This window comes from Micrasema longulum, unplaced genomic scaffold (genome assembly GCF_059751315.1).
Source record: "Micrasema longulum isolate JH-2025_06_02 unplaced genomic scaffold, ASM5975131v1 h1tg000244l, whole genome shotgun sequence".
Taxonomy (NCBI): Eukaryota; Metazoa; Arthropoda; class Insecta; order Trichoptera; family Brachycentridae; genus Micrasema; species Micrasema longulum.
The window spans coordinates 94,133-117,570 of record NW_028277449.1 but is presented as its reverse complement, the minus strand read 5'-3'; the positions used below and the strand labels follow the sequence as shown (position 1 = coordinate 117,570).

Genomic DNA, 23,438 nt, shown 5'->3' with positions numbered 1-23,438 from the left:
AAAACAGTAATCAATTTATAGAAACAGTTATAAAGATACAGGACAAAGTGAAAAACAAAGTAAAAAATGGAGTAAAAACATGGTAAAAAATGTAGTAAAAACATAGTAAAATGTAATAAAAACATAGTAAAATTGTAGTAAAAACATAGTAAAAATGTAGTAAACACATAGTAAAAATGTAGTAAAAAAAACGTAGCAAAAAAAATAAATTATTAAAAAAAAGTAATAAATGCAGTGAAAACATAGTAAAAAAAAAAAAAACATGAAAATATATAAATATGTCTGTAAAAATATTTTGAAACTCAGTAAAATGCGAAATAAAAACAGAATACATAGTTAGAAACATATTTAAAGTCATAATAAAAAAATTAATGTATGTTGTATAGCAAAAAGCATATTTAAAGATAGAAAAAAAAAAACAGCATATTAAACAATAAAGTAAAAGATGTAATAAACACACATCTACACTTACTCTCACACAAATACACATAAACACACCCTTTTGTTGTAACACAATTTAATAATATGTATGATTCTTATTTAGAAACTTCGCTGGTCTGTCTTTAAACTGTATTTTTTTAAATGTTGCTATATCATTGTCGACTGTTTGTTTCACTAAAATAGATAAATAAACAAAATAAAAAAATTGTTATAGCTATTTACTCCATATTTTTTGAAATCTTGAAAATAACAGAAAGACACATTTGATTTTTTTCGTTTTTCTATATAAAAATCGTTTAAAAATAAACAATAAAAAAATATGATGGCGACGGTCGATTTCACGCTGTGTACATAAGCATTTGGCGAGCTAACAAAAATAAATAAAATACACGCATGGGTAAACAGTTTGTACGAGATAACATTAATAAATTATTGGACGATCATAAACACATCCAATTTTTTACTCTCGTGACGCTTTATGGATGGTGTCAAGCAAAAATGCGTTCAGCCACACTTTTGTAATAACAATAACGGAAAATACTTTTGATTCTCCTTGCCCGGTGATGGGTATCCAGTACACATGGCATCTAATAATTTTATTTTCTTTATAAATATCATGAATACTGGGTTAGAATTTTTGGTATTTCTCCGTTTTACATTGACATATCAATTGAAACAATTTATAGTTAAATAATATATAATTATTAGACACAGAAAAAGCATTTGGTAACAGATTGGAGATAAATCACTAAAACATTTAAACGATTACTAATGTGTGGTACGTGAAAATGACGATGAGACATTAGATCATCTGTTTTTTGACTGTCCCCTCTACGAAAGAAGCGAATTCCTTCAAAATATTTGTGAAGAATATAATACGTTCCCTCTTAACGTAAAATTTTTACTCGCCCAGAATGATTTGGATACTTATTTACTTCTGACTAAATTCTTAATGACAAATAATAAAAATATTTGAATTTGTTAAATATTATTTGTCAAATTTAAATAATAAGTCTAATTAAATGTCCCTCTTTACTTTTGGCCCAAAATTTCATGTTATGTTTACGTTTAATTTAGACGGTAATAATATTTTATTGTCACATAACTCTTTCATACTGATTTTAACTACCTCACATTATATTATATTTTTTCGTGGGTATGGGTTTTTTTTTGTCGTTCACTGAAGCGTATATTTTTTAAATATCTTATTCTTGTTTCTAAGAGCCAAAATCACTCGCAAACGAGTGGTGGCGTATAAAAAAAAATGTGTGGTACGTACGTACATAAGAGTACCGAATATACGGTTGTCTCAAACGCACGAGAGAGACAAGTTCATACGTCACGCAGGCCAGTGGCAATGTAACCCGTACCACTGCCACAGTACGCCAGTTGTGCACCGCAGTTGTTTTCGAGCTTTTGTTATGGGTGGCCTCTTTGATAGAGCTGTGAACGTCAGCTTAGGTTTTTTTTCATGTTTTTAGCAATTAGATTTAAAATATTATCGTTTTTGACTTCAATTAAAAATTATTGAAACAATTGCCTACGCATATTACATTTTTCCGATTAAAATTCTTTAATATTCTATTCGTGTTTTCACTACACATCGCCGTAACGCGCGGATGTTTTTGGCGCAGTAAGGGAAGGGTCAAACAATGTTTCTTTCCAAAAAACATGTAAATCTGTGTTTTTTATTAATTTTTACATGTAAGATAATCAATAGCATATATTTTATTGTTATGGAAAATTTTAAGCAAAAACATAGTTAAAATTTAAATAAAAGCTTCACGTTAACCCGACGTTAAAAGTACCTTGGAATTGACTTCCAATATGAATCCCCAAATTAAAAAAAGTTCGTAATAAACAAAACTTGTTGGCAATTCTGGCCAACAAAGCGTCTTTTGCGGGGTTAACATATTTTTGCAATATTTTCATTATGTTGATCCACATATTGATCTTAATTCGCAACAATACGTTAAGCATCTTAAAGCAGTTTACATTGTTATTAGTCTAGTTGCATTATTTTTGTGATTGTATTTTTGTAAGTTTAAACTCATCAAACTATTTTTTCAAGGTTGATAATCACTTTTGGATCATGACCGACACTAAGTATTTTTTTTGGTTTTGTGGCTTGCCACATTTTTGCCTTACACATCCGTATACAAGCGGGTGCTGAGGTCGTTTGATATCCCCGTTTGGATTATATGTAATTTTTTGATGCTTAGTGACGAAATGCTTTTAAAAATATATGCATATAAAATTCATTTTCTTTGTCGAAGTCAAAATATTTTAGGAATTTTGAAATAAAAGCCAGTACAGTCCCCCATAAATTAATCGCTTACCTTACTGGATTTGAACTTTGGGAGGTCCGAGTCATTGTGTAAAGTAGCCAGGTCATAAGCCCTGTAAATGCCTAGACTTCCACATTACCCACTCTAAAATGTTCTCGATTTCTAATTTATTTTAACAATGTTTGAGTATGTTCAAATGCTTGCAGACTGACTGGATTTTCTCCCTAGGGAGTTGTTTATTTTTTAATTTATTTCAACAGAGAGGGAAAACGTTTTTGAGAAGGGAAGATGGAAGTCTAGGCATTTATAGGGCTTTTGACCTGTCATTGGCTGGTTTAAGTGGCCACTTTACACACTGTGTAACATTCACCATTCTGCCCATGTTTGAACATCCACATTTCCTCAACTCTTCCATCTGTTGACTTTTGTAAAGTAAAAGAGTTGAAACCTTTATCACGTTTTCCCTCTCTGTTGAAATAAATTTAAATATGAACAACTCCCTCGGGAGAAAATCCAGCCAGTCTGCAAGCATTTGGACACACTCAAACATTGTTGAATTACTACCTGGTAAAAAAAGAAGTATAAAAATTGGAAAATTGTTTTCAGGCGTTGCCTAGTAGGTGATTTGGTTCAGCCGTAGCAAACGGTGACTTTATTATAGGTAAGCTATATTTTTTTCATAATTTGGACCTGCATATTATCATCATTCCCTTTCCGCACCTTATGATGCATAGGGCACTGCATTGGTACACCAACCACAGCGTATCTTAACATTTTTTGTTACATGAAGATAAGATGATCAGTCTTACGCGTGATTTGGTTTAGCCGGATGAATCTCAGCCAAGTGATAAAGGTTTCAGCTCTTTTACTTTACAAAAGTCAACAGATGGAAGAGTTGAGGAAATGTGGATGTTCAAACATGGGCAGAATGGTGAATGTTACACAGTGTGTAAAGTGGCCACTTAAACCAGCCAATGACAGATCACAATCCCTGTAAATGCCTAGACTTCCATATTCCCTTCTCAAAACGTTTTCCCTTTCTGTTGAAATAAATTTTAATTTATGGTAGTATAATTTTTATTAATAATTGATTTACGAAATGATTCGAATTAATGAAAAAATTTATGGGGGTGATGAAATTACAACTAAAAACGAGAAGGTTTTCTCGGTAATCTGGTGGGGGATTTTTTTAGTTACTACCCTTAGGCCCTGGAGTATTAAATATCTAGTTACGAAAATAATGTACCATCACAAATATACTGTGATTACCCAAAAGCCTTCTCGGAAGTAAAGAAAACATAATATCCGGGTTTTATTCAATCATCATGCTAAGCTTTATCGACTTCTTTTATGACCGCAAACGCACGGTAAATTGGGTCTATAAAATATTTACACGGACTATATTAGAAACAAAATAGGAATTTATTAAAACTAAATAATTTATTGTTCCTTTAATCATAGCTGACTCACCCTAAGAAGAGTTTAGTTAGTGGTTCACGATGAAGCAAATGTAGTGGAATCCAAAATGGAAATGAACATTTAAAATGCTTAAGATGGTTTTTTCATCATCTCCTTGTTAATTCATTAACGTTAACGTTAACCTGAAAGAACTCGAAAACATGATGGAGACAGATTTCAATAGTCTAGCTGACTAGATGAGGTTAAATGAATTAAGTCTGAATGTTAAAAAAACATGGTAAATGATTTTTGAGAACAAACAGAACTTAAACATCAATATTTTTCTCGGAACTGGCTTTATTGGAAAGCCCAATGTTACTAAATACTTGGGACTATTTATTGACTCCAAACTTTCATGGAACCACCAATTCGAATACGTAACATCAAAAATAGCACCCGTAACTGGCGTATTGCATAGACTTCGTGGCTTGCTTCCTCATTCCATTTTGTTTGCCATATACTACGCTATGATACATTCCCACTTATCCTATCTATTATGTATATGGGGTTATGCCAGCAAAAATCAGATCTCGGTGATACAAGTTCTTTAGAACAGAGCTCTGAGAAACATTCTTGGACTGAAATGGGATTCCCATGTCAAGGATATCTACCGACAGACAAAAATACTTCATTTCGAGGTGATGCTACTGCATGACATAACTAATACTATTTTGAATATCATTAACTTTTCTACTCACACAAATTTAAAATACACATTTGATCATGATATTCACACCTACATATGTATAATAAGCGTTACTCAGGAAATCTTCACGAATCTAAGTTTTGCTCAAGGAAGTTCGGCAAAAAGTCTCTGGAAAATATTGGCTATTCCGAATTTAATAAACGCCCGTTGAGTTAAAACACGAAAAGTCGAATAGCAAATCTAAAAGTGTCGCAATTAAAAAATGTTACTCGAATCTTTTTGATACTCAAAGTTATATGTAGTTTATATAGATGGTGTAAAGTACTGTGTTTTATGTTTCTTATGTTATGTTTTCTTACTATTTCGGATGTATTAACTATGTATTACATAATGTATGTACTGTCACAATTTTATTTTTTTAATGTACGGTCCCAGATGAGTTTTTTTTTAATAACTCCTATTATTACATAATACACATATTATCCTATGTAAAATATGTGTTTCATGTACTATATGTTTTGTGATTAAAAAATAAAAATTAAATTAAATAAGTCAAAATTAGCTACCCGATTTAAATGATATTAACAACTAACCGATTTCACCATTGAATTAATGCTAAATATCTTTCGTCGGGCAGCAAATTAGCTGAAAGCTCGGACTGTAAAAATCTTTGTATTTGCTGTTAAAAATCGCGCATCTTTCAAAATCCACATTTCCACACGCACCAAACAACTCTGCCATTCTTTAGTTATTAAGTCCAATTTTGTTTATTTTTTATAAGTTAAAGATATATCACAGTATTTTATATGTGATTAAATATTAGAATCAATAATTTTGGCTACTTTTTATGACGTTTAGGTTTAAAAGCTATTGATGATGATGTTTTAAAGCTAATGTTGGTCAAATGTCCACGATAGAGTTGTTTAATCCGAGATCCAATTTTCATTAGTTTTCTCATTAGATGAGAAAAGTAGGGTAAAATAATTTACTACGCTGGTAACACTAACGAAATGTTCATTTTGTTTCTTCAACAATCTGACAAATGGAAAAATAATTCAATTTTTAAGTAATGCATTTGTTACATACACATTAATTTGCTAATTACACATGAAATGTGATCCCCTCCTGTTTCTTTAAGATCCTAGCAGTATTTGTACACTTTAAAGGGACACAACACGGCATAGTTGAATTCAAATCAGGAGTTGCGTAGTGAGCGACGTCTACAAAGAAAATAATGGGTCAAAACGTAAACCTACTCATATATGAGTAGTTTAGTCGCCTTCTGTTTGATATGCATATGCGGTTTCTGGACTATTCTTAATTCTATGGGTATTACTATAGTACAAAAATATTATCGATTCTTTTCTGTTTCAAAACATAACTAAAAGTTATTGTAACAAAGAACGCCGCAAACAATGCTCGAAATACTTACAAGTCAGTTAGGTTACGAAATTGGGTAAATATAACGTGTCCTTATGCAAGCTCTAACCGAGTTTCACTGTGTTTTGTGGATAGGATACCAACCTAATTTAACATTGAATTCTCACATAATTATTACGATTATAAACAGTTTTCGCGGCTATAAAAATTTGAGCCGAGCTGTCATAACAATAACGTGATGGACGCCATTTTTAAATGAGATTTAAACAGAGGAAATACCTATAGTTGACTTAGTGATAATTTAAATGGAATTCGCAATTTTTTTGCGATATTCAGAGATTGTGAAACCAATTTTTAAACTTAAATGCGATTTAGCAGGACATATAAGCTAATCAGGTTTTAAAAGGAGATGAACACCCCTTACGTGTGATTTATTTTAGTTTGGTTTTGTTATGGGTATTTGATTACTACTCTAATTGTTGAAATTATTGATACATATTTTAAATTACTTTCATTTCCAGTAATTAAACTTTATTTCAAATGAAAGGTACATAATAAAAAGGATAAATGTCAAAAAAGTTTTAAGATGGAACGTTTTTAAGTTTTTCTTGGTCATTAAAATAAATTTAAAAATATAAAGGAACCAGCTTATTTTCAATAGCCTGTATTTTCTTTTAACAATCTAAAATGGTTTTCATTAAAATTAAATTTTCACTTTATTTTTTCAAATATTTAACCGACTACCACTTTGTATCCCCGGCATGCAATTTTTTTTTTACTCAATGAGAAAATTCAGTGGTTTTATTTTTTTTTTTTAACATTTGTTAATATAATCCTAAATATTGGTGTACCAATGTAGTGCCCTATGCACCATTAGGTACGGAAAGGGAATGATGATTTTGATAAAATGGGGCATAATTATATCGATCATTCCTTACATGAAATTGAGATGATCAGCCTTACGCTTAAAGTGCCATACCAAGAACATGAAATTGCAGTCATGAACCACTTTTTAAATTTCATGTCGACCATCCTAGGAATCAAACCCAAAAAATAGGGTTTTTGAATAGTCCATGTTGCCATAATTAAAAATGTATCAAAAAAACAAAACTGCAGAGACGCGCCAATGCAAAATATCTATAGTGCGTAAGAAAATATCTGCTCTAGTGTCATAATCCAGGGAGAAATTACGGGAATACGTTTGTATGAAAAAACCAGACCGCGTTTCCTTTTATTGTCTCCCTTTAAATTCTAAACGGTTATATTATGCAATTGTATGTTAATTAATTATAATACTGTAATAATATTATGTAAACACTAATTGAATCGGAAGATTTCATCTAGGAATCATCTACATAATATGAATTATTATCATAAATTAATTCATGTTAATTCTTGCATAGAATGAAAATTTAATCATAATATGAACCGGATTAGATTAGGGCTTTGAAACAAAGATTTATTTTTGTTTTTTTTTGCCTTCGGTTACTTTTTTAACGTCGTAAGGTAACACACGCGCTGTTTAATATTATATTATCGTGACTTGTGCCGGTTTAGTCGTTCTGTTTTCGAATTAATAATTCAATCGCATGTTCACTGCAATTGGGTCGTTTGTCCAGTCACCCCAAGAAATAAAAATAATTATTGGTTTCAAGCTAGTTAACATCTCGAAAACGTCGAAAAAGGCAAAGCATCTGAAACCAATTCACCCAACATCAAAACACTGGTCAAAAGTTTAATGAAAAATCCCAATAATCAAAGCATCACCTTTGTGGTAAAACATTTGTTAGCATAGCAGTAGCAAACGGTGACTTTATTATAGGTAAGCTATATTTTTTTCATAATTTGGACCGGCATATTATCATCATTCCCTTTCCGCACCTTATGATGCATAGGGCACTGCATTGGTACACCGATCACAGCGTATCTTAATATTTTTTGTTACATGAAGATAAGATGATCAGTCTTACGCTTCAGGTATCAGTCCAGGGCCCTGATTACAATGTTAACAGAGTTATCTTCGACTGTCTATAAAGAAAAACTGATACTCGTGTACAAAAATGAGTATATTTTCATGAACATTTAAAATATCGTCATCTGTAACCTATAATTGGACATGTTTATATTGAGAATGGCCTTTTTAAATTTTAAGTTAAAAGTTCAAGTCTGACTCGCTCGAACCTAAATTCTGCATTTTGGGTCAAAGCTTTCATTAATGTTACGAAGCTGAATATTTCATTCGTGAAAGTGCAATTTATACATAATAAGTTACAAAAAAAAATCCTGAAAAAACCTTCCGGAAATTAAAAAAAAAAAATGAATTAAAAACCGATCGATCCGGTGGAAAATTTTCAAAAACTAATAACTACTACTACTACTACTACCATCACGCCATTTCCCCGTAGGGGTAGGCAGAGAGAATGGACCGCCACACACGTCTATCCTGGCATACACTCCTAGCCTCTTCCACATTCATACATCTTGTCATACATGCCCTTCGGTTCTGTCTGCTTTTGACATGACCAGACTTAAGATTTTGGTTTATCTGATCATGCCACGTCTTCCTTGGTCGTCCTCCTCTAACGCTGCCGTTCATTTTTGCCATATATACTTGTTTTACCATTCTCTCGTCGTCCATTCGTTCTACGTGACCAAACTATCTCAGAGACCCTTTCTTAATCTTATCAATTATACTTGTCTCAGATTTACACTCTCGCCTGATTTCATCATTCGTAACCCTGTCATACATTGATTTCCCACACATTCGTCTAAGAGATCGCATTTCAACCGCGTTCACTCGGCTTTCATCCTTCCTCTGCCAGTTCCATGTTTCACTTCCATACATAAGTGTTGGGACTAAAACTCCGTCGTGCACTGCCAGTTTAGCTTCGATTGACATTTTTTTATTAGAAATTACTGTGCTTAGTGCTCCGTTCATTTTGTTGCCCGCATTCACTCTTCTTTCAACATCTTTTTCTACTCTTCCATCTCTTGAAAACATGCTTCCTAGGTACACAAATTCTTCTACTTGCTCGAGACATTCGTTGTTTACATTTATTATGCAGTCAGTAACCTCACTATCCCTTTCAAATACCATCACAAAAACTAACCATCATCAAAAACTAATAAAAACAATCAAAATTAAAAAAACTACGCAAAATTGCAGAACATATGATACATAGAGGTGATTCGGATACCCCTCAATATGAGGAACCTACATACGTCACTTCCCCGGCCAACCTGTATATAAATTATTTAATTTATTTTCCATAATTCAAAATATAATGGTAAGCTGTGCATAATCGCGTATATGGACAATTCGCCCCTGTACCATGGTGTATTTTCTAAAAAAGAGTTCTTAAGTCAAATCGATTATATGAGATATTTGCAAGCGGTTAAACATATCTGTATTCAGGCTAACAAAGAATACTATTCAGTGTGTGAAATAGAACCAAAATCCTAGACGAGAGTTTTCGAATCGATGGCTGCTATCAAGCAAAAATCCCGAATGAAAAATAAGTTTGGTTGGCGCGTTCGCCTACCATTATTTAGGTCCTGGGTTTGATTTTTGCACGGTGGACGTGAAATATTGGTTTAAAAGATGGTGGCTACACTGCAATATTTCAATGTCCGTGGACTGGTACCTGTAGCGTAAGACTGATCACGTACCCTTTATGAATTTAATTATTTATTTAACTATTTGTACATAATGTTGCGATAAAATGCAATTACATCCAACCAATCAATAAAATAAAAATTTAACAGATGGCTGAAATACGCTGCATTAGGTTTACAAATTCAGTGTCCTATGCACCACTGGATACGAAAATGAGAATGGTAATGATGTTGATTATTATTAGCGTGTTAGTATAGTGAATTTTTTGACAAACTGATATTTAGAGTTATTGGCAAGTGGTTACAAATTTCTCTAATTTCTCAAAAAAATCTTATTAATAAATAAAGGTGATAAATTGAAACCCCTGAAGTACACCGTAATTGACTTTTGTAAATAATCGTTTTTTTTAATTTTGGGCTTTTATCTCATAAAATAATATTTTTTGTACCGAAATATTTTCGTCACTATTTTTGTAATTGGCAACTCTTAAAACAATTGAGTTGACTCCATCCTATGCAATTGTGATGAGTTTTTTGCTGACCATTCAATATTCAAGCTATGACCACGTTATTCCTTAAGAATGCGGTAACAATAAAGTGTAAATGTTGGATATTTTCTCAACAATAATCATTGGTTAACTTTTATTACCTCGGCTAGTTTTTAACTCAACGAAAATTAGGTTTCCTAAAGTAGAAATTAAGCGCCCACAGAACTAATGCGAGAATTCAAGTTTAGCCTTTGACATAAACTTAATTTAAACTTCCCTTCCGTTACCAAAGTACCCCGGTGAAAGCAAATAAAATAAACTTATTCGGTTCAGTACTACGGAGAATACTGTTTGCTGAGTACTGAAAACTAAGAGACAATTGATGACATGATTTCAGCTAACTGGATTGTGGAGATTAGTACAACTGTTCTAAGACTTGAAGTTCTACTGATTTGATCAAAGCTACAATATGTATTTTTCATCATCAATCATCAAACACTAATCGACGCCTAATGATACATAAGGCACTGTATTGGTAAAGTACATACAGTGTTAATCGATCGTGTGTTACATGAAGGTAAGGCAATTATCACATAAGCATGAAACGCGCCAAAAAGCGAGAGGAAATTTCATAGGAAGAAGAGCCATAAATGCGTATGGAGAGAGGACCAGGGCGTATATACTCCCTCGCATAGTAAAGATACTCCCGGACGAAATAAAGAATAGTGATGTGAATAAAAAAAAAAGTAAAATTGGGTTTAAAAATCTTTTTCTTAAATTCTAAGTTTAGTCTGTAAAAAAAAAAAAAATATAAAAAAATGGGGAAACCAAACAATTTAAAACAGTGTCAAAAAAAGTGTTTGTTTATTATTTTTCATTTATTTCGTTATCAAAAAAGACTTGATTTACTTGTATTTAATTTTTTTAAAACTTTTATTTTACTGATATTTTTAAGATTTTTTTTAAAAATATTTTATGTAAACATTATTATATTGTGTTACAAAAATGTTTAAAGAGAGAAATCCCTGCAAAAAAACTGCTTTTGCAGTTTGGCGGGAATTAAAAAAAATTGTTTAGAATTTTAAAAAGAAAAAAAAAAAAAAAAATTACGCTTCGGGAACCAGTCGAGGAACAGTAAAAAATTGGAGTGTAAAACCACCGTACTAACAAATATTTCATGTTGACCCTCCCAGGAATCGGACCGAGGACTTCAAGCTTGGTAGGCAAGAGCATTAGCCACGAAACTGCGAGGCGGACTTTTCTCCACTCTATTTTCTTTTTATAAATTTTTACCTGAGCAGCCATACAGTCAATAGCACTCTATTTCACACTCTAAACTGCATTTGTCATCCGCTTGGACACAGATTATATATATTTTAGCGAATAATTAATCGTTTAAAGCTTAACACTTATTTTTGACACATTAAATGGAAAAAAAATACCCTTTACCGTATTTATTTATTACATCGTAAAAGTCGAGTCTGAAGCACGCAATTATTTTTTTCTATGATGAAATGGATTCACAATGTATTTGCGATTTTCTTCTCTTAGCTTGTGAGCATAGTTTAGTGCATGAGACTTCTAGTTTGATTCCTTTATGGATCAAATAAAATAACCGGTAGATGTAAATGAGAGTAAAAAAGATACCATGTTTGTATGTGTGTCCTCGAATGACTGAATAACTACTGGACCGATTTACGCGCGGTTTTCTGCGAAATGTAGATCTTTGCCTCGATCATATTTATAGCTATTAAAATCTTCAATTTATTGAGTAAAAACAAAGTAAGGAGCTTAAATGTTTTTTTTATCCATCGCCAGGGTTGCATTCGCATGTACAAAAAAAATTGGTAAAATGTAATTTTTTAGTATAAAAAAATGGTTTTCAATGTTTGTAAAACAAAATTAGTTTTTTATGGATCCAAATCCTATTCTTTCCTTAAATTCTTAATAATTTCTACCCATTTATGTCTTTTTAATGGATTTTCAGTAACGATAAAATAATACTAACTGACATTTAATACATTTTTAAAAATCGCATTTCTAAATTCAATTCCTGTTGGTTGGAAGATCAGAGTTTGACATTTGCAACAATAATTGAATATGATATTATATTTCAAAATTCATTTTTCCATGTTTTGGAATTAAAACATAAAAAAATACCTAGGTACTTACTTAAATTTAAAACTTGAAAATGAATTATTTTAAGCTCTGGAATTCAATCATTAACAAGTACGCTTAATACAATAATTAATATTAAAATTTCCATTGTGTTCATTTAATTTACATACGAGTATGTAATCAAATCTAGCAAAAACAAAGCATTGCCGAGTCCAGCTCATTGTGAATACTTTGTGGTCAAATGTTTTGTCAGATGCCTATACATTGTACAATAACATTTTCGCATGAAAGACTTTGATCATCTTATCTTCAAGATGTTGAAAAATAATACAACGGCACTATGTTTAACTTCCATTTCGTAACAAATGACAAATTACAAAAACTTTTATATTTCGTATTCTAAGCATCATCAAATTCAAAATTGAACATCTCTTTAATATCAAGAATGAGAATAGGACATTGTCTCGTTGCCTCGCATTTATCGAGAATAGGTGTCTTTACTTCGGCAATGTGTCTTTGTGAAAATGACGATGAGACATTAGATCATCTGTTTTTTGACTGTCCCCTCTACGAAAGAAGCGAATTCCTTCAAAATATATGTGAAGAATGTAATACGTTCCCTCTTAACGTAAAATTTTCACTAGCCCAGAATGATTTGGATACTTATTTACTTCTGACTAAATTCTTAAGGACAAATAATAAAAATATTTGAATTTGTTAAATATTATTTGCATAATTTAATTAATAAGTCTAATTGAATGTCCCTCTTTACTTTTGGCCCAAAATGTCATTTTATGTTTACGTTTACTTTATACAGTAATAATATTTTATTGTCACATAACTCTTTCATACTGATTTTAACTACCTCACATTATATTATATATTTTCGTGGGTATGGGTTTTTTTTGTCGTTCACTGAAGCGTTTATTCTTTAAATTTCTTATTCTTGTTTCTAAGAGCCAAAATCACTCGCAAACGAGTGGAGACGTATAAAAAAAAAAAAAGCATCATCAAAAGCGGATGTTACATCGCTCAGACTTCTAGATCACTTCATTATAATAAATCAAAAATGGAACCATGTTCACCTTGATGTAAATGAGTAAATATTAAACTAGGAACAGTCAATGTGGATAAATATTATTGTTTAATGCTCGATTTGGTCAAACGAAGAAAGAAACAATAAGACCCGTTTAAAAAAAAAACAGCATTCATGGCGGAATCAAGTTACATTTTTTTATCGGTATTTTACCGTCGGAGATTTAAAAATCGCTCCAAGAAATGCATTATTGTTAAACAATAGGTCTCATTGACATGAGTCGAGATATTTTAATGGAATGTAAATGTATGTATTGAAAATGATATCATACTTTACCTTTCTTTGCAGAACATTAATTTTTCTATCTTTAATATCCATGTGATCCTTTATCTCTGTCAACTCGTTTCCTATGCGGTTCCTCTCCTGCGTTGCTTGCATGGCTGTTTGCGTTTTCTTCTCTATAAGTCTGTTTTTTTCTTCGAGTCTTGTTCGGAGTTCTTCCACCTGTAGGGAAACATCATTAGTATCCGCAAATTAATTTATTTATATATTTTTAATCTACGCATCAGTTTTGAAGTGTTATTTAGTGTCAGTGGAGTGCGTCAGTGAATTGCGATTTGTGATTTTTACTAATGCCAATAGTATAAATAATGCGATGCTTGATATATTTCGAAACTTATACATTCAGTGAGTATGCGTTGGTTTGCAATAGTGAAATTATACATCTACGATATTTTTTTAAATTATATTTTTTCATCGCCAGTTTGTGCTTGCACTCTTAATCAGAAATTATCGATTATTTATAAATTGAATCGAATATCTCAACATAACGGTATTGACGATTTTACGTAAAATATGATTCTGTAATGAAAATTGTAACTAAGTTTCTGTAGTCAAGCCTAAATCTGCAAAATCAAAAATATGAAACTCAAACTATTCCAAATTGTATAGTAAATTAAAGCACCAGTTCAGATGATAAATAAAACGAAGATTTTTTAAAACATGAATAGGCTATGGTATTATCAGTAGGTAGGGCAAGTTGTACCAGATCTAATAAGGGTTTAGAAGAGATAAGGAAGAAGTTGATCATGGTATGAGATTTTTCAGAAAGGATAGAACACAAAAAGTTTTATCAGACTCGGTTTTATATAGTTATGGTTAATTGGACCCGTTCAGATACAATGATACAAACAGGTCAAGGAAATAAGGAAAACTTAGTTCAGGTTACAAATTAAGCAAATTAGTTTCCCAGAAAGGAAAGTGTATGGCGTGGTCAGGTCAAGTTAAACTAATTTAGACAAATTTAGAGTAACGAAAATAGTATGGTTAGATTAGGTTGGGACCAGTATAGACAGATGTAGAATAATAATGAGAACCTATTGGAGCTGAAATGAGCTAACTGACATTTTAAAGGTGGATTAAACACATTGCATTTTTTTAAATCTCTGTCATCAGTATAATCTAAAAAAGGTTTTTACTGTACAAAATATCCATGGTTATTAATGTAAGATAGGTACTTAAGTTGGCAAACTCTATGTAATGACTCTCTACTATTAGTAACCTTGCCATTGCGAGTTCTGTCTCTCATATCTGACAGGTTTGGTGTCACTCTTCACTCTACAACAAGCTTTCTGACAATACAAAGCATTCGTAGGTTATATCAACAAAAGAGACATACAAGTAGGTATAAAGTGTTCGTACTTAAACTACTTCCACACCTAAGGTTAAAGCGCGCCCATAATCTTAAAATAATTTAAATAATCAAAACTGTTTCGTAAAAAAAGTAGGAAAAAGCTCACACAGTTTAAACTTTGAATACAAAATTCTGACCATTTTGTCAGTCAGTTCACTTCGCCTGCAACGGGTTCACATAAAAAGGGTTGTTTGGGAAGCTTTGTCTAGGTAGGAAGTTGAAACAATAAAATTTACGGAAAGGACAAAGTATGGGTATGGTTAGGCCAATTTTGACCAGATCAAAGGGTCAGGTTAGGTGAAGCTGCCTTACGTCAGCCTGAAGCATATTGTAGTGTTCCTCCTTGGCACAGAGCGACTCCTTGAGGACGGCGATGTGGCGCTGGTAGTCCTGATGCTGCTCGTCCAAGGCCTTCATCTTGGCAGCCATGCCCAGGATCTCTTGGTCCCTGCGCTGGATCTCCACACGGAACTCGTCCAGCTGTCCGCACCACGCCATTTCCCAGGATGCGTGCAAGTTCGTTAGGGGTAAGGGGTTTCTGTTTAGTATCGGCGTATTGGCGGCACTGAGGGATTGTCGAGTCTTGAACAATCATTTTCCCATTCAAACCAAATAATGAATCCTTAACGGCTGCGATTTTCGGAAAACTTGCTATTTGAAAACACTTTTCAACAATATTCTGAGCATGTACATTTTTAACGATTTTTTGAAATACTAGGTATTATAATGATCTAAGTGCACGACGCTGTCGCTTTTGTTTTGGTTAAATTTTTAAAATTAATTTAATTTAAATAACGAAATTGAAATACTTAAACGTTTCAAAGGCTGTTTTAAATGTTATTGATGAAATGTTTATTTGAGATTAAAATGCTTAACACATTGTATCCCGGAGCCGTGATTATATAATCACGCAGTGTGTCCCGGTCCCGTGTTTTCACGTGGTTTACCAGCTGTCTAAAAAAGTGCATTTTATTGACATCTAGTGACTTTTATTAGTACTTTTTCGCTCCTGGTAAGCCACGTGAAAACACGGGACCGGGACACAACGCGTGGTTATTGTGATCACGTGTTTACAAGGCTCCGGGATACAAAGCACAATAAAAGGAGTGAGACTCTGTATATGTGCGAACATTGCAATGTGGCTCTCCATAAGGGCCAATGTTGGCAAAACTATCATACAAAAATGACTTTGAAATTGTTTAAAATAAATATGAAAAGTTTCAAGTGACCCAGTATTTTCATAATTATGACACTTTTAAGAAACCCTTCACAAAGCATGAAATTTCACAAAAATGGGTCGGGCACAGGGTGAATTTTATGTGGTTGGTCCTACTGGGACATCGTCATTAACAAAAGTAGCATGCTCAATATATTTTTATATAAAAATTTACCATAATAAATTTGTTGAATAGCGCCTTAAAATAGAAGACTTTCGAAAATACTTTTCTTTTCAAAATATTAACACAACCTTTCCAAATTTTAAATTTTAATTACTGATTATTGGTTTGAAAAAGGTTTTTCCCTTTAGATGGATATTTGTTTTACTACTGTTAATTTTAATAAAGACACATAATATCAATTACGGATTTATTTGAGCGTAATATTTTTTTAAAGTTTAAAGTTAAAAACTCGACACCCCCTTAATTGAAATAAAAGATGCAAAATCTCATACAATACCTACAAAAATAACAATACTTGAAATTGTACTTAATACTTTTTAATCTAATAATAATTTTATTACGAAATAATACAGTTTCAAGTATTTTTGCATCCAGATAAATGTTTGCTAGCAAAAACAAATTGAAAAAATTGTTAGTAATGATATGTGTCAAAATATGTCAATATTTAGCAGCATTTACTGATATATTTTATATCTTATACTAAGCGTCCAAAAGATGTAATTATTTGAAATAACTTACTAAATATGTAAAAATAGTTTGAAATTCGTACCAGTTAAGCCAAAAAAGTGTTTTTAATGAAATTTGTACTGAGCAATTTACATAGTTTAATTTATAATATTTGTTTTTTTTTGTGTTATTTTGTACTAAAAATGCTTAAAGGAAAAATATGTTTTTAAATTTAATTAAAATAACTTTGCTTTAGTTTAACTAGTACAAATTGAAAACATAAAATTGTTTAAGTTTAAAACAAAAAAAACTACATCGAAACTGAGAAATACATGCATAAATCAAGTTTTTGCAAAAAATGTTTTTAAAAAACAAAAAATAAATATGGCATTACTAAATATAACTTTATATATATACATTACCTTTTTCAGGAATATATTTTTTTTAAGAAACAGAAGTACCTACAATATATTACGGAATTAAAAAATTCCGAATATCATTCTTTACAAAAACTTGATATAACAAAAAAAACATATATTTTGATTACAAAATCGGGCTTATATTATTATCGTAAAAAATTGTATTATTTTGATGTTAAAAAAAATAGTATAATATTATCATTAATGAAAGCATAAAATGATAGTGATTTTGGCCTCACAAATCAATAAATATATTAATGGTAGTAGAATATATGCAGTGATGAAAGTGATGAAAGATGACGAGATGACCATGATGTAGTGAACATGAATGATTACTTAATATTAATAAGTAATTAAAACTAGAGATAGGAAGATGATCTCTCCATTTATTGATTGAGACTAGATACAGAAAGTTTACCTATCCATTGCTTAAAACATACAGAAAGATGACCTTCCCATTCATTATTTCAAACTAGATACAGAAAGCTGATGATCTCTCCACATATTGTTTGAAACTAGAAACAGAAAGATGACCTCTCCATTAATTGTTTTTAAGTAGATATAGAAAGATGACTTCTCCAATAATTATTTGAAATTAGAAACAGAAAGATAACGTATCCATTAAGTGTCTGAAACTAGATACAGAAATATGACCCTTGCATTAATTGTCTTAAACTATAATAGATACAGAAATATGACATCTCCAATCATTATTGAAACTAGATACAGAAAGATGACCTTTCCATCAATTGTTCGAAACTAGGTACAGAAATATTACCTCTCCATTTATAAGTTAAAACTAGATACATGAAGATTCCTTTCCTAATCATTATTTAAAGTACATTAAATCTAACACGTATTAAAGTGGACACTTAAAACACAATTTGGTGTTGAACACATGATCTATCTAAAAAGCTGTCGAAATTTCCGCTATCTTCAAAAATGAAACATTTTCGTTCAATAATATTTACTAAAAATATTAAAACACGTTTTTATTAATTGACTTTTTCACTATTATTAAGTCGCTATTAAATTAAAAGTCTTTGACTTTCTACTTTTAACCCTTCTTTGGTCTCTAAATTTTATTTTCTACTTAATTTATGATAAATATTTATATTAAAATATACAACTGTCTTAATTCGATTATGATTGAAATGCGTACCAAGAATACTATGAAATATATATATTAAACCTACGTTTTATAAATGAAAATAAATTAATAGACTGGTATACACCCAAAAATAAGTATCTTAATGGAAAAAATTGTCTTTCTAAAAATACTCCCCTATGTTATCAAGAAAAATAGTTCTATCTACTTAAAGCGTCAACGTATTAAAATTAATTATTGTATTTATTTTTATTTAATTATAATACTAAATTTTTACTTTAAAAGATTCTTTGGGTTTAAAAAAATATTATTTAATATTTTATAAACATTTTTTTATGAGAAAAACTAGATTATTTACCAAACTTATTTAAAATTAAAAAAAATAAAATTTCTATATAAAATATACCTTACTATATTTATCTATCACAAAATATATTATTTAAAATGTATAAGTAAAGATAAAATGATCTACTTAAAATATTTAAGTTCTTAAATAAGCAATTCATAAGACTTAAATATCCGTTAAATTCAATTATCTAAGCCATTTTAAATATTTATTAAATTTTTATAGTGCATACTTAATATTTAAAATAAACTTTTGGTATGGTGTAATTCAAAATATGGTTTCTTTGATAAAAAGATTTTATATTTTTAAAATATATTTTCTGTTTAACTACGTTTTAAAATTCAAAAAAATATAATAAGTCTCATAGTATTTTCTCAATTTCACATTAAAAAGTTAAATAATTTCCAAACATTCGTTCTATAGAAATTGATGAAGACTGTTTTTTATTGCTAAGATTGGCCCTTAAAATCATAATGATAACATTTATTTTACAGTTTGAGAGCATTTAGATTTAGAAGAAGAGCTTTTTTTACAACGTGTTTAAAGTTTTAATCTTTAGACTTTTTTGATAGATTAAAGGTTACGGACAATTATCGGCGTTTTATCATCATCACCCATGTGTATAATTCAGAGTAATTTTTTCAAGTTATATAAACTTTTAAAAATAATAAAATTAAACATAAAAAATTGAACAAGTGTTACACTTCATTAAAATCATTATTTTTAATTAAAACCAGGGACCAAAAACGACGTTAAACTTGAAATAAAATGCCTGGATCAAACCGAAATTATAATCGAATTAAAAATAATAATAATAAATATTTTAAAGCGTCATGGAGGAAATTTTATAAGCTTATAACAAGCTTTGTTATATTTGTTGGCCATGTCTGTTTTAAAAATGTAATAATGAAACAATTTAGATTAAATTGGGACTCTTGTACGTTTTTAATCCCTGAAATTATCACATGTATAGTACAATAATTAATATGTTTTAATTAAATATTAAATTGACTCGATTTCGCACATTCAAAGGTACTTACTAAGATATGGCTTTATTGTCAAATGCGATTTTAAGTTTAAATTACAATTTAGACGTTATTCTTAACAACCATTTAAAATTCGTATATTTTTTAATCTAAAAGGGACATAAAGAGTATTAATATTTACGGTACAATCCGTATCTTTTTTAATTAATACGAAATGTTTTTAAGATTTGGTCTTAAGCTGTATAATGTATTAGTAAGTGTTTTAATTATTGCCAAATATCTTTTGTTTTGATCATAAAATTCCGTGACAGTTTTTTTTACTATAAAGCTTTAGTATCGAGTTGATCGAATGATTCACGGAACGGTTTATACTCGGACACAAAACGATAAAAAAATAATAACAGAAAATATAACAGATTCTGTTCAAATCGTTTTGGTAGTATTGACTATATATAATATTGAAATTTCTAGATTCTAAAATACAAAAAGTTTGTTTCAGGCATTCAAAAAGTTTGATAATTTTCTTGATTCATTAGATATAATTATTTTTGTGATATGCATAATTCATATTTTGGGATTAATTCAATCTAATCTGGTGAATATAAGATTAAAAAAGGTTTTTTTTACACCAATTCATTCAAAAACCTTTGGCGAAAAAAATGTAAAGTTCCAAATGCAAGTATGGCTGATTTTAAAGAATGTTCCCAATTCTGAGCAGCATAAAATAAATCAAATTAATGTTTAGAAATGGATTTGTATTCAGAATCCTCAAATCAAATGGGCTGATATGTATGTACATGTATATGTATGACAATAGTCACAAAACTACGTAAAAGATTTTATAAGACACGAATGACAAAAGAGATAACTCACAATACATATGCCTTAAGCATGGAATCATATAATGGACAAAATTAAACACGGAATCATCAGATTAGAAAAGAGTTAATGATATTATATAATATATTTGACAATAGATAAGTTTAAACAAAAAATCAAACCCAAGCGTAAGTCTTGATCAAAAAAGAGTATTCAGAATACTGACAATTGCATAGTGAAACTATGTTTAGAAATGGAATTGAACGCGGAATCATCAGATTAGAAAGGAGTTTATGATGATGTGCGCGTGACAATGGTCACTGAAAACTAGGCAAACAGATTGTAGATTACAATAACCTTAGAACAAGAGAAATCGGTTCGGGAAGATCTCGGAACACACGTCATGGCGTGATGAATCGTTATTGTCACTTAGAGGAGTGAAGCAGATAGCAGAGGGCAGAGACAAGGGAGAGCGGAGACGAGAGAGGGAAGCGCAGTTCACATGATAACACTCATCTGGCCATCTTTCTTCACCTGCACATTGTTGAGTAGGAAACTTACTTGTCGCTTAAGGCTACCGTCGTGTTTGGGGTAGAAGTCCTGGAGCGCGGGGGAGGAGGAGAAGAAGGTCGGCGCGGGGGTGTGGAGGAGCGGGGAGGCGAGGCGCCGCACCTCGCCCTCGAGCAGCAACACCTCGCGCTCCAGGTTGGCGATGCGCGCGTCCTTGGTCTCCAAGATGGCGGTCAGCGTGCCCGACGGCGGGGGCGCGCGAACTTCGCCCGCCAGCGCCTTCTCCAGCTGCAGCTGCAGCGCGCGCAGAGCCTCGTCCGTGGCCCTCAACTCCTGCGGGCCACACAAGGGTAAGGGGCGCGGCCGCACACGACGATTAGTTTGACGAAAGAAAGACCCCCCCGCGCCGCCACCCCTCCCCGCCCGCGCGGACATTTCTTTCGCCAAACTAACTCTTTGTTAGTTTGACATTGTCCATCCGCATCATTTACTGCGCCTCCCCTCCGCTTCCTCCCCTCCTCGCCGCAAAATTTTGATCGGATTCGAACTGCGCTCTAGTTTGCGTCCCGAGCCAAACACAGAAGAGTCGGATTTTTGTTGCAAAATGGACAATTTCTCACTAACAGAGGTACGCGGCGCAGGGTGCGTGGGCACCACATTTTGATCGAATTCGGATACATTGTGCTGCGTTCTAGTTTCCGTAAAGTTCTAGAATCGGTCTTTAGTTGCGAAATGGACAATTTCTCACTAACAGAGATACACGCGGCGCAGTATGTGTGTGGTGCCTGTGATGGTGTCGGTGCTGGCCGCTACTACGTCTACCTCTAGCCCGCTACCCGCTACCCGCCACACCGCCGACAGGGATGGATGCTATAGAGACAGAGGGTGACAGAGATATCTAGCGTGGGTGCATTCAACATTCAGGTGCTATCGATGGGAAATTTGGCCGAGTTGTTTTAGCCCTGCAGTCGATCGAATAACTCCCCCGGCAATTACTAGACTCTACAACGCTGATTACAAACGAATCGTATTAGCGTGTACTGGTTGAACCATAAAACCATCAACCGTTGATGATATTATGGTACCGTCAAAGAAACTCAAATTTTCGCACGGAAAATTTAAGCGAACATTGCCAGTTTACCGTCAACGATTGATCCACCCGTGACGGGCCTGAAGGAATAAAATAATATATTTTTATTCGCAAAATATTGAATATTCCACATTTTTCCCTTATTTCTTTCAGCGTTCCACAATTGGCCAAATTTCCCAAGCGACAGATTTCTAAACCACGTCTAATCGTGATTACATCTAATAAAAAGCGAAGAAAATCAGTTTTGACATTGATTGAGTCTTTCAATATACGTTTTTCTGCTTATTCGTGTGTTTTATTTAGGGTGGAAATACGTTTTTCGAGGACAATGAGCTTTAAAACGTTTCTAACGAGAACATTAATTTATTTGCTGTGCAGAACGAACTATAGATTTTTCATCAGTAATATTTAAATTAATGCACAACTTACCAATGTTTGATTATTTATTTTTAGGCTATAAATACTTAATAAAATTACCGATTTATCCACTACGATGTCAAGTGATAAAGATATTCTGAAAGGTAAGTAAGTATAATTTATTTACTTTTAGTGTTTGAATGCAAAAGTATCAGAGTTTCAGTTTTTGTATACTCTCCTTGAAAAGTCTAGCGATTGAAAGAAATTTATTCAATAATAAAACATTGTTACGAACCCAATTGAATTTATTTCGGAATACTACTTTGGAGTTTCAAAAGTCGCAGATCTTTATATCTACAATTGTAGTTATATGTTAACCAACTACACCTGTAGATGGCAAGATCTCTGCTTCCTGAAACCATATTCTAGGGCTTCAAAAAAAATCAAGTGGTCTCATAACAAAGTGTTTTATTTAATCAATTAATTTCCGACTAAACTAATTGAGAGAATTGTTTTTAATCTTCTCGCTAATTACAATTCAGTTGTTTTTTTTAAATCAACGATTTTTTTACGAGCAAAACCACATACGAGTAAATAAAAAGATTGAATACTCTACAAGTCAAATTCAATAGTTCTGCTCACTAAGATCCTTCCTCTGTTTGGAGGAATACTGTACAGTGTTAATTTTTTTCCCCTGACGTATTTTGTACTGCTGGGCTTTTTAAATATAATATAATGTTCACAATTTAGTTTCAGTATGATTGGCAATAATTACGTATGCACGAATATTTTT

At 31.8% G+C, this 23,438-nt stretch overlaps 1 protein-coding gene across 3 annotated transcripts in view; it reads right to left on the bottom strand.

Annotated features, from left to right (window-relative positions):
• LOC148283356 (uncharacterized) overlaps nt 1-23,438 on the bottom strand; it is a 101,998-nt gene that overhangs the window by 58,257 nt on the left and 20,303 nt on the right. For 2 of the 3 annotated variants that reach the window (XM_088223642.1, XM_088223641.1), the window contains exons 4-5: nt 15,476-15,643; nt 13,807-13,974 (exon numbers count right to left, since the gene is read on the bottom strand). In XM_088223642.1, the coding sequence (XP_088079768.1) occupies nt 13,807-13,974; nt 15,476-15,643 (336 nt within the window). Of the gene's footprint in view, nt 1-13,806; nt 13,975-15,475; nt 15,746-21,249; nt 21,532-23,438 lie in introns of all 3 variants that reach the window. The other variant, XM_088223640.1, reaches the window with a different exon arrangement.